Raw genomic sequence first — 13,386 nt, forward strand, 5'->3', positions numbered from 1 at the left:
TCACTGCCACTCACTCCCTCAACACCTCCCTCACCCACATTCTCCTCCCACAATACTGTTTTTCCTTTTATTCACTATATACAGACGTTATATGTAAGTATCTACATGTTTTGTTCACCACAACTGTACAACTAAGTTGATATAGTTAGTTCAGACACTAAGAAACGTCGCTACACACAGTCAGCTGGCGGCTGCCTCCCTCACACATTCAAGGTCAGACGCACTAAAATTTCACTCCCAACAATACTGTTTGTGGTGTTATTACCCTATATACACACATTATATATAAGTATCTACATGTTTTGTTCACCATAACTGTTCAACTAAGCCGGTATAATGCCCAAAGAGCATAGTGGCCACCCCTACCAACATGACAAATTATGCAGATGTTGCCACACCCATCACCAAAATGGCTTCTCCCCCACACTCCTTTTGCTGTTATTACACTCTATATACACGTTATATATAAGTATCTACATTCGTGTTCACCATAACAAACCACTAAGTTGGTATGCTAAGTGGCAGTGGCAGTGGCCGCCAGTAATGCCACTTCCTCCCTCCCTCACCACACCTGACTCGCCACCATTCTCCTCCCACCATACTGTTTTTGCTTTTATATACAGATGTTAAATATAAGTATCTGCATGTTTTGTTCACCATAGCGAACAACTAAGGTGGTATAGTGAGTCCAGACAGTAAAAGGTGGTCACACAGAGTCAGCAGACAATGCTACCTCCCTCCCCACCAAGATTACTCCTCCCACTACGGTGCTAATTATCATAACAATCCTGCTATTATCTGAATCCTGGTCATTTTTATCATAGTCATGGGTGTTTCTGTAATACTATCATCGGAAAATAATAGCATGAACATATATCTTATGGCATTTTTAGGCAATGCTGTGGTCACAAGCTGAACAGCAGTGCTGTGAGCTTATGCTGCGTGCATCAGGCTTATTGGCTCACTCAATACTGAGGCCCTTACACCAGGGAATTTGGCCCACGATTTTTTTTTTAAATGGTGTCTGTTTACAAGGGCCCTGATGAAGATGAGGTGAACCCTGTGTATCCGCGGGCCGTTTAAATCTTGCGTGTATACTCCAATACATCATTCTCTGGGGAGTTCTCTGGGCCTACTGGGGACCACGAGCCAGAACCTGGCCCCCTCAGAGAGGCAAGAGATGCAATGGCCTATAGACACCCCCGTGTGGTTGGAAGCATTCTATGTCTGCCATCGACTGGGTCAGGCACCCAGAAAGGTAAGCGTCCCAAAACAAACCCCTATTCTGGTGAAAATTGCTACAAAAAGCCGAACAAGTGGATAGAACTCCCCAAACAGAAATGAGCAAACGAGCATGACGTCACACGTCGGTGCGGCGCTGTCAGCGCAGCTCCCCCCTCCCCGGGAGGGGGAAGGGGGAGCCCCAGACCCCCACCCGGCTATCCACCCTTCAGTTCTGAGGCTGGATGTCAAAACGCGCAAAAAACCAGCGTTGAATGTAATGAAACGCCATTTTCTGGGTGAGCCCCGGAGGCTCCCTGGAGCTTATCGGGCTAATGTGTGTTATGTTAGACCGGGACATTAGCTAAGGAGTTCAGACCTACCAGGGACCAGCGCCAGAACCTGGCCCCTTCAGAGAGGTTTCAGGGAGCAATGGCCCTGGAAAACCCCACATGGTTGGGGGTTTTCCTTATCTGCCATCGACCGGGGTTAGGCACCCAGAAAGGTAGGCGTAACAAAACAAACCCCACATGGTAAGAAACTACAACAAAAACCGAACAGAGAGGTAGAAAACTCCCTACAATCCCAAGGAAACAAGCAAACAAGCAAACATCACACTTTACTGCCGCGCCGATCGTCCGCGCAGCCCTCCCCACCCCGGGAGGGGGAGGGGGGAGCCCCGGACCTACCGCGCCGGCTGCAAAGCTCCAGTTCGGAAGCTAAGCCTCAACCAACGCGAAAAAACCGCCGACCGGTGGGAGGGAGGGTGTCCAGGGAGCCTCCGGGGCTCACCCAGAAAATGGCGTTTCATTACATTCAACGCTGGTTTTCTGTGGGGAGCCCCTACGGCTCCCTGGAGCTTCATACCCAAAGAGAAGGAAAAGAAAGGGCTAACCCGGGAGGCGGCCGCCACAAACTCTGCAACGCAAAGCCAAGACAACCGGTCGCAAACCTGCGACCCAAGACAACAAGAACGCCCAAGAACAGACGCACACATGGATGGGCGGCCAAAAACCTATGCGACCCACAATTCCCTGCGCCCGAAATGAGCCCGAGACGTCACCAACACAGCAGCAATTGCTGTAAACGTCTGAACAGCACGGGCGCAAAGACAGACCGCAGTAAGAAGGAAAACACTGCGGACGACCCGGGAGACCCGAGCCCTGAAAACAGGGAACGAAGGAACCGGATCAACCACAGCGCATCCCCAGGCACGGTACGCCGGCAACAGCAAAAAGCACAACTGGACAACACAGGACGCACCCCCCGGCCAAACCTAACAAGTACCAATACCCCAAGAACCCCTCCGGAAAGCAGCCGTCTCGACCGTCGCCAGGACAGAGAAAGGCTGCACACCAATAAAGCTACCACCCGTACCAAAGAGGAGGAAACTGAAACCGAAGGGGCTACCACAAACTGAGGGGAAGAGAAGAAGGCACCCTGAACAAGGACCAGGATGGCTCAGGCGACTCATGAGCAGGCCGGAGGGGAAACAAAACGCGAGAAGACGTAATAAACGTCATACAGTCTCCAAGACGAAGCTCGCAGGTGGGACACCGTCAACAAAGCCACCTGAACACCATAGAGATGGCGATACCTGCGTCAAAATACCAGACGCGAAGAGCCAAAGAGAAGGCCGAACCAGTCACGGACAGGACCGATTCGGCCTGCTGAAAGAGGCGAAGCCTCAGGAAAAACGCCCCGGGTACGGACACCTATCAAGCAGCGTCTGAAAAGAAGGCCGGGCCGGCCACAGTGGAACCAAAAGGACTGTTCTCGTGGGAATGGGCTGCAACTGAGCCAGAACCCGAAGCAACAGCTGGACCGGGAGAAGAGGTACAGGTACCCCCCACCTCGACCAGGCCTGCCGAAAGCCTCCACCGTGAAGTCCTCGCAGGTGGGAAGGGCGCCACAAAACGGGCGACGCCTAGACCACGCCGACCCGAAGATGTCCATGGCCAGGAGTCCATAAGCCCAACAGAGCCAACAAAACAAATCGGCGACGACCGGCCAACCCACGAAGAGGAATGAACCGAGACAGCTGTCCACCAGGACGCAGGACACACCCCGGACACGAACCACACGGTTAACCAAACCCCCTGTGGTTCCGGCAAGAACCACCAGAGAACAGTCCAAACAGAGCTGAACGGTAGAGTACCTAGTGACCCAAACCCTCCGAAGCGCAAACCAGACAGCCATGAACACCTGAACCAGGCTGTGAGCCCGACGGACAGACAGACTCCATCAACCTCGGCCGACCTGGTGAGCACTGGTCACAAAGCCCCAGCCGAGAGACGACCCGTCCGTGAACACATCGAGCGAAGGCTCGGGGAGCCGCCAAGGCACGGAACCCCGAAAACCCCAAAGAGGAAGCTGGTGACGCAGCACCAACACCAGATCCCCAGAGGAACCCAAGGAATGCAAGAGGCGGAAGTGGAGTCTCCGTAGGAACCAACCGACGCCGGAGCCAAACCCGACTCCGCGGGCAGACAAGCACGCCGAAGTGCAAACTCCCGCACAACCGCCCAAGCAACCGCTGAGCAACCCGGGACCCCCTCCTGAACAGCCAAAGGCGGGACCACAGCCACAGTAACACTTCTGGAGGGAAGACAATGAGGGGCCCAAGAGCCTGAAACAAGGCCCAGGTCCGAACCCGGGACGGAAACAGAAGGTAAAACCTCCAGATCACCAGGAAACCAAACCCAGCGATCTGGAAAGAACCATCCCCTGGCGAGCAGACAAGCGGACTGACTGGGAGCCCACTCCAGCCAGCCGTCGAGGTAGGCCAGACACCGAATCTCAGACGCAGACAGGGCACTAAGATCCGGTAAAGATGCAAAGAGTATACAAAGTGCCCTTCACAAAATAGGGAATGCAATAAAAACAGCAAACCTGAAGCCCCAACACCAAAGCATTGTATGACAATCATATGAAGACATTATGACATATGACAATCATTATATGACAATATGACAATTATAATCAAAGCATTATATGACAAAGAGTGCTGGGAAGACGGGACACCACGAGAGTAGCACTCATCCTGTAACTACACTTAGGTAAGTACACATAGGTAATTACCAACCGTGCTAGCCCCAGAAAAACTGGAGAGGAACGTGCCAAGAAGTGACCTGGAGGTCCAGGTCCACCATCCATGCACCCGGCCCTAACAGAATCCGAACAGGAGACAACAGTCCTCCGAGCAGGGCAGAGGATCCAGGGCGCAGACGGTAGTAGTCCAGAAGAACTGCAGACTGGAAAAGCTCATGACTGCAAAGAGCAGACGGGAAGCCCAGAAGGATGGGGCGGATCAACCACGCCCCACGCACCCACGAAGAGGAAATGAAGCGCAGGGAAGAAGCCCACCCCGCCAGCTCTGAACCCCCCCCAAGGGGGAGAAGCCGTCCTCCGACGCCAGCAGAGGCCGGAAGACAACCCAAAGCGCCCACCAACAGCGGGACCAAGCGAGAGGCAACAGAGCAAGCTGCTCCCCCAGCGCCCAGTCAACAGAGAAGGGAACAGAACCCTTCAGAAAGAAAAAGTACACTACCGAAGTCATGAGGAGAGACTACGGGAATGAAACCACACTTCGCTGGAAGAGGAAGTGAGGGGAGACCTGATCACCACATACAAGATACCCAAGGGAATCGACAGGGTTGAGAAGGACAGGATATGTAACACAAGGGGCACACGCACTAGGGGACACAGGTGGAAACTGAGTACCCAAAAGAGCCACAGATAGAATTAGTTTTTTTTTTTTTTTTTTTTTTTTTTTTTTTTTTTTTTTTGAGTGACAGAACGGGAACGGGAAAGCACTAAGAAGTAATGTGGCGACTCCTCACACAAGTAACGAGGCTGACCCCCATACAATGTCACATGTAGACATGACAGAGCCCAAGAGGCACAGGAACCGATACACCTGTTGACGGACGGTTGAGAGGCAGGACCAAGGAGCCAGAGCCCAACCCCCACAAGCACAACTAGGTGAGGACACATATTGTAAAAGCACAAGCCGCCGACTAGTGGCAAAGAGCACTACGCCGGCCAGGCAAAGAAGGCACAAAACTGCATCAAAAGGCCCACCTCGACAGCAAAACCACAAAGCCCCAGCACAACCACAACATGTGCCAAGACCCAAAAAGCTCAGTCTGCAAGCCAGGAAGACCCCGGAACCCCAAAAGGCAGAACCGGGTCACACGAGGAAACAAAGTCCCCTGAACCCACAGAAGGGGGCCCAAGAGGAAGAAACCTCCAGAACGAAACCAAGGAACCCAAAGGAACCCAGAATCGAACCAGGGGGAGCCCAAACCACCACATTTGCCGGCGGAGAACACCACTAAAAGGCAAAGCACAGACCCCAGCAGAACGCCCTGGGAAAACGGTCCCAACAGACCGAAAACCGAGGGGCAAGGTGTGGGAGCAAGCATACCAGCCAGGGGCACTGAGCCTAAACCCAGAGGCTCAGACCCAAAATCAACACCCAAACGTTCCCAGAGGAACAGGCAACAGCAAGAAAACACCAGAAAAACAAAGAAACGACAACAGGAGAACAAAAACCCTGCAAATATTTTGAAAACTCACCAGAGACGCTCGCTCGCACACCCAGACGCATGTAAACAAACCGCAACGCCGCCCTGGTGGCCACGCCGGGAAACCGGCAGACGAAAATGGCCGCCAGCAGGGGCTGTGACTGACGCTTAATACACAAAAACACGCCAGCAAATGTGGGAAGCTAGCAGACTGGAAGGGCGAAAAACGACGCCCAAAAGCAGAAAAACCCCTGAAGGGGCAAAACCGCCCCAGAACTGCTAGTAGGCATCCCCCACAGCCCCGGGAACCAACAACAGAGGCCCCGGGGCAGAGCCGTCCTCCAAGCCCTCCGCCCTGAAAGAAAAGCAAGAGCCCATGGGAAAGGCAACAAGAAAGGGCCGCTGGTAAGACCCAGAAGCCTTGGCAGGAGGCACAGGCTCAAACCTCCGTCCCCAACCCGAACGGGGCATCCCCCGAAAACCGCCCGAGTCTCTGCCGCAACTGAACCCCGCCCCGACCCAGAAACACGCAGACGGTCCGGAGCCGGGAACATGGAGAGAAAGGGGCGAGCAGCACCTAACCAAACGGGGCGGCCACGGGGCATTCGAGTGGGAAACCAACCTAGCATGTTGCAGCAACCTAACCTAGCTTGCAACACGGATGCCGCCTGTACTCTGAACAGAATTAACATCAGGAGAGTACTGGAGAACAAGCAGAGAATCACTCGCAAGACTCCGGGTCAAGGTGTCAGTGACCCAACAGGCAGCATGACGGAGGTAAAAATGGCGACTGTCACCCGGAGACAAGGGAACAGCAACCAACGATCCCGTACAAGACGGGTTGGAACCCGGAAGACACATTCAATGGTCCCCCGAGCCCAGACAGGGGTTTCCAGGGCCCGTAGGGTAACAACTACGGGAAGCCCGGGCAAGGTGTTGCTAACCGGTTAAGAAACCCAAACATAACAAGAGGGTAGATTATAGCACTGAAAACCCCCGAGACGTGTACAAGCACGGGGGCCTAGCAGAGGGCCGCCAAACACTACCAGTGGAACTATAACCACCTTAGGCAGACCCCCACCAGGCAAGAAAATGAAAAACAAAAGAAAAACCCCGCAAAAGTACACCGTCTCCAGAGGCAACAGAAACCGGCCGCCGCTTAGGTGGCAGGCTGCGCAACACCTTGACGCCCTAACCAGCACAATACCAATCCCTACCCAGGGCCAAACAAGGGCCCCAAGCCCCAGCTGGCCCCAAGGGCGAGGCAAATGCCGAGCAGCAAGAACCTCTACGGGAATGGTTCCCGAACGCCCCAGGGAAGATAACCCTGTAACGCAAGGGCAGTACTCACAGGGCGCTTAGGGAAGTCAGCCACTAAGCACATGCAGCCCCGGCACTGATGAAGTACTCCTGGCCACCGCACACCACAACACACGGCAGTGAACGCCACACAAGGCAAACACCGCCTAGGAAACTGAGGCCAGAGAAGCGTCAATCCCGGTTGACATTAGCGAACGAACTGGAGCTTTGCAGCCGGCGCGGTAGGTCCGGGGCTCCCCCCTCCCCCTCCCGGGGTGGGGAGGGCTGCGCGGACGATCGGCGCGGCAGTAAAGTGTGATGTTTGCTTGTTTGCTTGTTTCCTTGGGATTGTAGGGAGTTTTCTACCTCTCTGTTCGGTTTTTGTTGTAGTTTCTTACCATGTGGGGTTTGTTTTGTTACGCCTACCTTTCTGGGTGCCTAACCCCGGTCGATGGCAGATAAGGAAAACCCCCAACCATGTGGGGTTTTCCAGGGCCATTGCTCCCTGAAACCTCTCTGAAGGGGCCAGGTTCTGGCGCTGGTCCCTGGTAGGTCTGAACTCCTTAGCTAATGTCCCGGTCTAACATAACACACATTAGCCCGATAAGCTCCAGGGAGCCGTAGGGGCTCCCCACAGAAAAAAAAGCTGATCGGGGGGTTGGAGGGATGCCAGGGGAGCCTCCGGGTATTACCCAGAAAACGGCATTTCATTACATTTAACGCTGGTTTTCTTGAGGGTGCCCCTTCGGCTTCCCGGAGCTAACTACCCACAGAGGAAAAGTAAAGGGATATACCCGGGAGGCAGTCGCTGCTCACTCCTCAAGTCGAAACCAAGACAACTGGTTGCAACCGGTGGCCCAAAGCGACACAGGCCCGCTTAGGCCCAGGAACATTCACAAGATAACGAGCAGCCAGGACCCTGTATGACTGCCAAGATCCCCGCAGCCGAATGTCAGCCCAGAACATGTTGCCAAAAACGGCAGCAAGAGCAGCGAACTTGGAAACTTTGTAGGCACGGGGATAGACCACAGGCTGGCCAGCCTGAATAACCCTGCGAACGACCTGGGAGACCTTCACTCACAAACAGTGAAGAAGGGAAACCGGATCTACCCAAAGTGCATCCCCAGACACAGAGGCCGTGGTGTGCAAATAATGGCGGAGGGCAGCAACCTGACACAAAACATGATGCACCCCTGGCCCAACCAGCCAAGCATCAATAACCGAAGGACCCCTCCGGAAAGCAGTAGTCATTCTTTGCCAGAAAAGAAGGAGACAGGTGCAGACAAACAAACAAACCTATCGCCACGACCGGAGGAGCAGAAAACCCCTGCGCCAGAGGAGTGCATGAAGCCCACCGACCCCAACCCTTAGAGGCCAATGCCAACAGAAAAGAGCCTCCGAGAAACAAACCTGAACAGAAGGGGCCACAACAAACCGTGGAGAAGAAAGAAAAGAGAGCACTCTGTCCAATGACCAGGACAGCTCAGGCAGCGCATGAGCAGGCCGAAGGTGAAACGACGCACGCAACAGTTTGTGAAACGGAACAGACGTAACACCAATACCGAAAGTAAACTGAAGCGGCTCCGCCAGTACCACAGAGAAAGAAACCAAGGAGCAGTGACAAAGAGACAGAAACATAGGTGCAGTGATGAAGAGACAGAAACCAAGGATCAGTGACGAAGAGACAGAAAGAGGTGAAACGAGCACCAGGAAGCCTCATACTGTTGCCGGGAAGAGATATAGAGGTGGGACACAAATACTCCAGCCACTTCTTCTCAAAACAAATGAAAATAGATGTGCATCAGAAAACACAGACACTGAGAAGTGGAAAAGTTTATTACAACTAGTATGCCACCGGGATGATCTGCCAATAGAGACAGAGCCGTATGGAGTGAATAATTTGCTAAGTCATTTGGCTGTTTTGGTATTTTGTTTTTTGTGAACCTTGCAGTTGTTTGTATGGCTTCACTGACTTTCTGGACAATGATTACTCAGGGTGATTGTAATAACCCCCATCTCCCTGTGACTCTGTGATGGGGGGTCCAGGTAGGCCATACAAAACTCCTATGGACTGATGTGACTCAGCAGTGGGACGCAAACTCAGTGAGACGGCTTCAGGGAATCTCCAGGAGGATCCTCCAGAAAAACAATGATCCTTACCAGTACAAGAATTTTGGAAGATCTTGATGCCTAAGTTTACCCAAGTTGAGTACATAAGCTCTGTTCCTCCTATGTCACTAAGGCTTAACATGCTTGTCAGATTTTGGACACATAGAAGACTTCGTATGCGCAAAGACGACAATCTGCAAGGAAAATTACAGATAAAATTATAGAATTTATATCAAAGCTTCAAAAAAAAAAAAAAAACTTGACTGCATACAATGATCAGTGAAGAGATGACCACTTTCTTCAATTTTCAATTACTAAGATTTCCATGAATGTTAAGCATCAGTGATATGTGCATTTAAATATAAATAATGCTTTGAGTAAAGATGAAATGTTTTTACTGCACAAGCCTAAGTTAATGTCTTGCACTATAAAAGAAAACACAAAGCAACCTTCACTTCCTGGTGCAGTTGAGCTTTTGAAACAAGGCCATTCTCTCAATTTGTCATGCTGTAAAAACCTAGCGTTGAATGTAATGAAACGCAAGTTTCTGGGTGAGATCCAGAGGCTCCCAGGAGCTAATGGGGCTGATATGAATGTATCACACCCTGGCAATAGTCAAAGCAAATGGAGTTCTAAGCCTACCGGCAACCACAAGGTAGAACATGGCCCCCTCAGAGAGGCACATGGAGCAATACCCAATAGAAACCCCCATTTGGTTGGAAGCATTCTATGTCTGCCATCGACCGGGTCAGGCACCCAGAAAGGCAAGCGCCCCATAACAAACCCCTATTGTGGTTAAAATATTGCTACTGAAAGACGAACCAGTGGAGAGAACTCCCCAAATGGAAATGAGCAAACAAGCATGATGTCTCCAAGTCGCCACACCGTTGTCTGCGCACCCCCCCTCCCCCACCTTCCCAGGAGAGGGAAGGGGAGCTCCAGACTCCTGCACCAGCTATCCACCCTGCAGTTCTGAGGCTGAATGTCAAAAGCCGCAAAAAAAGCGCCAACCAGAGGGAGGGAAGGATGCCGGGGAGCCTCCGGGTCTCAACCAGAAACTAGCGTTTCATTACATTTAAGGCAGGTTTTCTGGGGGGAGCCCCCTTCGGCTCGCCGAGGCTATTTAACCAAAGACGAATTTAGAGGGACTTACCTGGAAGGCAGTCAGCCCTCGCTCCTCAACGCGAAGTTGAGACAACTGGTTGCAACAGCTGACCAAACGCGACACAGGCCCGACTAGGCCCAGGAACTAGGAACTAGGACTAGGCCAACAAGAACCCAGGAATAAGGTAGCGAGCGGCCAGGACCCTGTTCGACCTCCAAAAACCCCGTGCCCGAATATCAGCCCAAGACATGTTACCGAAGAGAACAGCCAGCGCAGCAAACTTACGAATGTCATGGGCACGAGCGGGCTGCGGGCTGGACCAAGTAACCCTGTGGACGACCTGGGAGACCCGAACCCTGGAACAGGAAAGAAGGGAAACCAGGTCAACCCAAAGCACGTCCCCGGTTACCGAAGCAATGGTGAGCAGGTAACTGTGAAGAGCTGCAACCGGATACAACACATGATGCACCCCCGGCCGACGCAAAGAGGTCAACCTTCGGGAGCCTGTATGTCCGGTAAAGCCAACTGAAGGAGTCGGCGACGACTGTCCATTCTGTGGACAGGAGAATGAACCAAGACAGGCAGGACATTGGAAACCTCCCCCCCCCCCCCAAATGTGAATGAGCAGGAGAGCCAAACCCCGAGAACTGAGTAGATGAGTCACCCAAAGCAACCAGCCCCAAAGGACCGCATCGAACCCCCTCGGTTCAGGCAATTAACCACCGGAAGCAGTCCGAATGGAGCAGGATCATCGATCCATGAATAACCCGAACCCTCTGAAGCGATATCCACACTGCCGCAAACTCCCGCACCGTGCAGTGCGGGAGTTTACGAAGGAAGGACGGACCCCACCACCCTTGGCTGGCCTGGTGAGCCCCTGGAAACAAAGCCCCAGCCAAGAAACGATGCATTCATCAACACATCGAGTAAGAGGCTCAGATAGGCGCCAAGACACTGAACACCGAAAAACCCTAAGAGGAAGCTGGCAATGCAGCAAAGAACACAAAACCCCAGGGGGCCGAACCCAAAGATCGCGAGAGCGGCAGATGTGATGTCCTTGAAGGAACCAGAACAGCCGCCGAAGCCAGATCCAACCCGACAGGAAGACCAGCACAGTGCAGTTCAGTCTCCCACATAGCTGCTCGAACAACCGATGTGTGACTCAGGTGCCCCCCAAAAACAACCAAAGGTAGGACCACAGCTGCAGCAACACCGAGGGTGGAAGACAATGAAGTGGTCCATGTAGTCCCACTGTTACGACCCTGGGTTCCTCAGTGGAAGCCAGAGGTCAAATTGAGCTCTGTATAATTTACTTTACATTATTTAATGCGCTTGCTGATGCTTGGTTCTCCTATCTTCCTTGCCAGATGTAAGATGAATCTTGTTCACACAGAGCATTCAGACTCTTGAGCTTGTTGTGGATTAAGTATAAGTGAAGTAATTATTAACTATCCTTAGAACGAGTAAAGTAAACAATATTGTACGTCGGTGAAGATTAGTAATGTGTATAAGCTGTATGATCAATTAGGCTCTTTCCGGCAACCACAACAACTCTGGAGCTCTGGACTGGACGCTGGCTGCGTTCTTCTCTGTTCGGGCTGTGTGGTGTAGAGACCTACCTGTGGGACTCTGCCTGGATTCTCCTCTTCCTTCTCTCTTTCTCTTACCTTAAGTTCCTGTAACAACCAAGTTAAGTACCTTCATGTGTAACCGTGCATACAACTGGAATTGTAAGACTTGTGTAGATATTGTGTAGCATAAGCCAGTGTTTTGGGTACCCCTAAGTGTTATGTTGTGTTAGGGTACACCACATGGACTCCCTACCCTAAGCTGCCTCAAGCTTCAAGTTCTTCACTAGTAGACTTTACCCTAGCTTGTCCTAATTGTAAAACCTTGTATCCTGCCTATGTGGACCAAGGCTTTTAATGTAAGATAATGTGGTAAAGTAATTATTGTTATTGTTATTTAATGTATATGGGGGGTTGTTAACACTTTTGCTCACCCCGCACGCCACCCCTCAATAGTGCGATATGGGACCCAGGGTGTCACGGGAGCGCGCGTAAATTCTGAAAAGTGTATACTCTCTTCAACTTTGTCACCTTAATTCTCGTCCTACGAGATTAAATTCGGTATCATTGTGTTCGCAATAGAATTCTCTACAGCACTAAGTGCATATAAACTCCAAAAGCCCGGCTAATTACCCGCAGCAAACAGAGAAAGTGCGAACGAGTTACCCAGGAGCGCGCAAACGCGATAAAATGTTTTCACTATTTTCACTCTGGTCACCTCAATTTTTGTCCTAGGTCTTTCATTTTGGTCTCAATGGGTTCGCAATAGAATTCTCTAGAGGAACATTAGCATATAAAATATAAAACCTGGTCACGCTCCAACCGCCGACAAGTTGAAGACGGGCCACGCGTTAGCCGGGAGTGAGCACTCAGACACCTTCCAGCTACACTCCCAATTCCCTCCCTTTTCAAGCCTTTCTTTCGCAATTTTCTTCCTGGAAGGGCCTTGTTCATGATCACTATCCATCGTGGAGTAAGGGTAGATAGTTTCTAAAGCCGCAGTAAGAAATATAGCCACGGAAAATAGCCGAAATGTTCACACGTTTGAGATGCGAGGGGAGGCGACATTGGTCACAACAGTGGAGCGAAAACAATGGGCCCAAGGCATATGCCAAGCCACCTGAGGGCCACGAGGCTCAACAAAGAAAATGGGAAGACATCGGCGCACATTTTAAAACCAGTCCCCAAAAAATCGGATAAAAACCTGATTTTTGGCGATTATTTAAAGTGGATGACGCAATGCTGCGTCATCCCCGGTATTACCGACAGTAAACGGATGACGCAATGCTGCGTCATGCCCGGGCGAAAGTGTTAAGAGGGTTTAATAAATAAGTTAGTTTTTGAGGTGTATCTATTACTCCTGTTGTAGTGACGTAGTTGATTGTATCCCAGATGTCAGATCTGTTCTAAAACCTTAAATCATAAACAGGAACCTATGTTCCTTGGGGGCCGGGCCTAATTGTGTCACTACCCTGTTACATCTTGATTCTAACTGCTGACCCTTCTCCATAAGACAGTAGACCCCCCATAGCAGCCCTATAAACTCATAACAAGT

General features: G+C 51.6%; 1 protein-coding gene across 4 annotated transcripts in view; it reads right to left on the minus strand.

Moving 5' to 3' along the window:
• Window positions 1-13,386, minus strand: part of LOC123760113 (HEAT repeat-containing protein 3) — a 237,276-nt gene that overhangs the window by 73,198 nt on the left and 150,692 nt on the right. For all 4 annotated transcript variants that reach the window (XM_069325425.1, XM_045745599.2, XM_045745596.2 and 1 more), the window contains exon 8: window positions 9,210-9,352. In XM_069325425.1, the coding sequence (XP_069181526.1) occupies window positions 9,210-9,352 (143 nt within the window). The remainder of the gene's footprint in view (window positions 1-9,209; window positions 9,353-13,386) is intronic.

This window comes from Procambarus clarkii, chromosome 16 (assembly GCF_040958095.1).
Source record: "Procambarus clarkii isolate CNS0578487 chromosome 16, FALCON_Pclarkii_2.0, whole genome shotgun sequence".
In the NCBI taxonomy this organism is placed as follows: domain Eukaryota; kingdom Metazoa; phylum Arthropoda; class Malacostraca; order Decapoda; family Cambaridae; genus Procambarus; species Procambarus clarkii.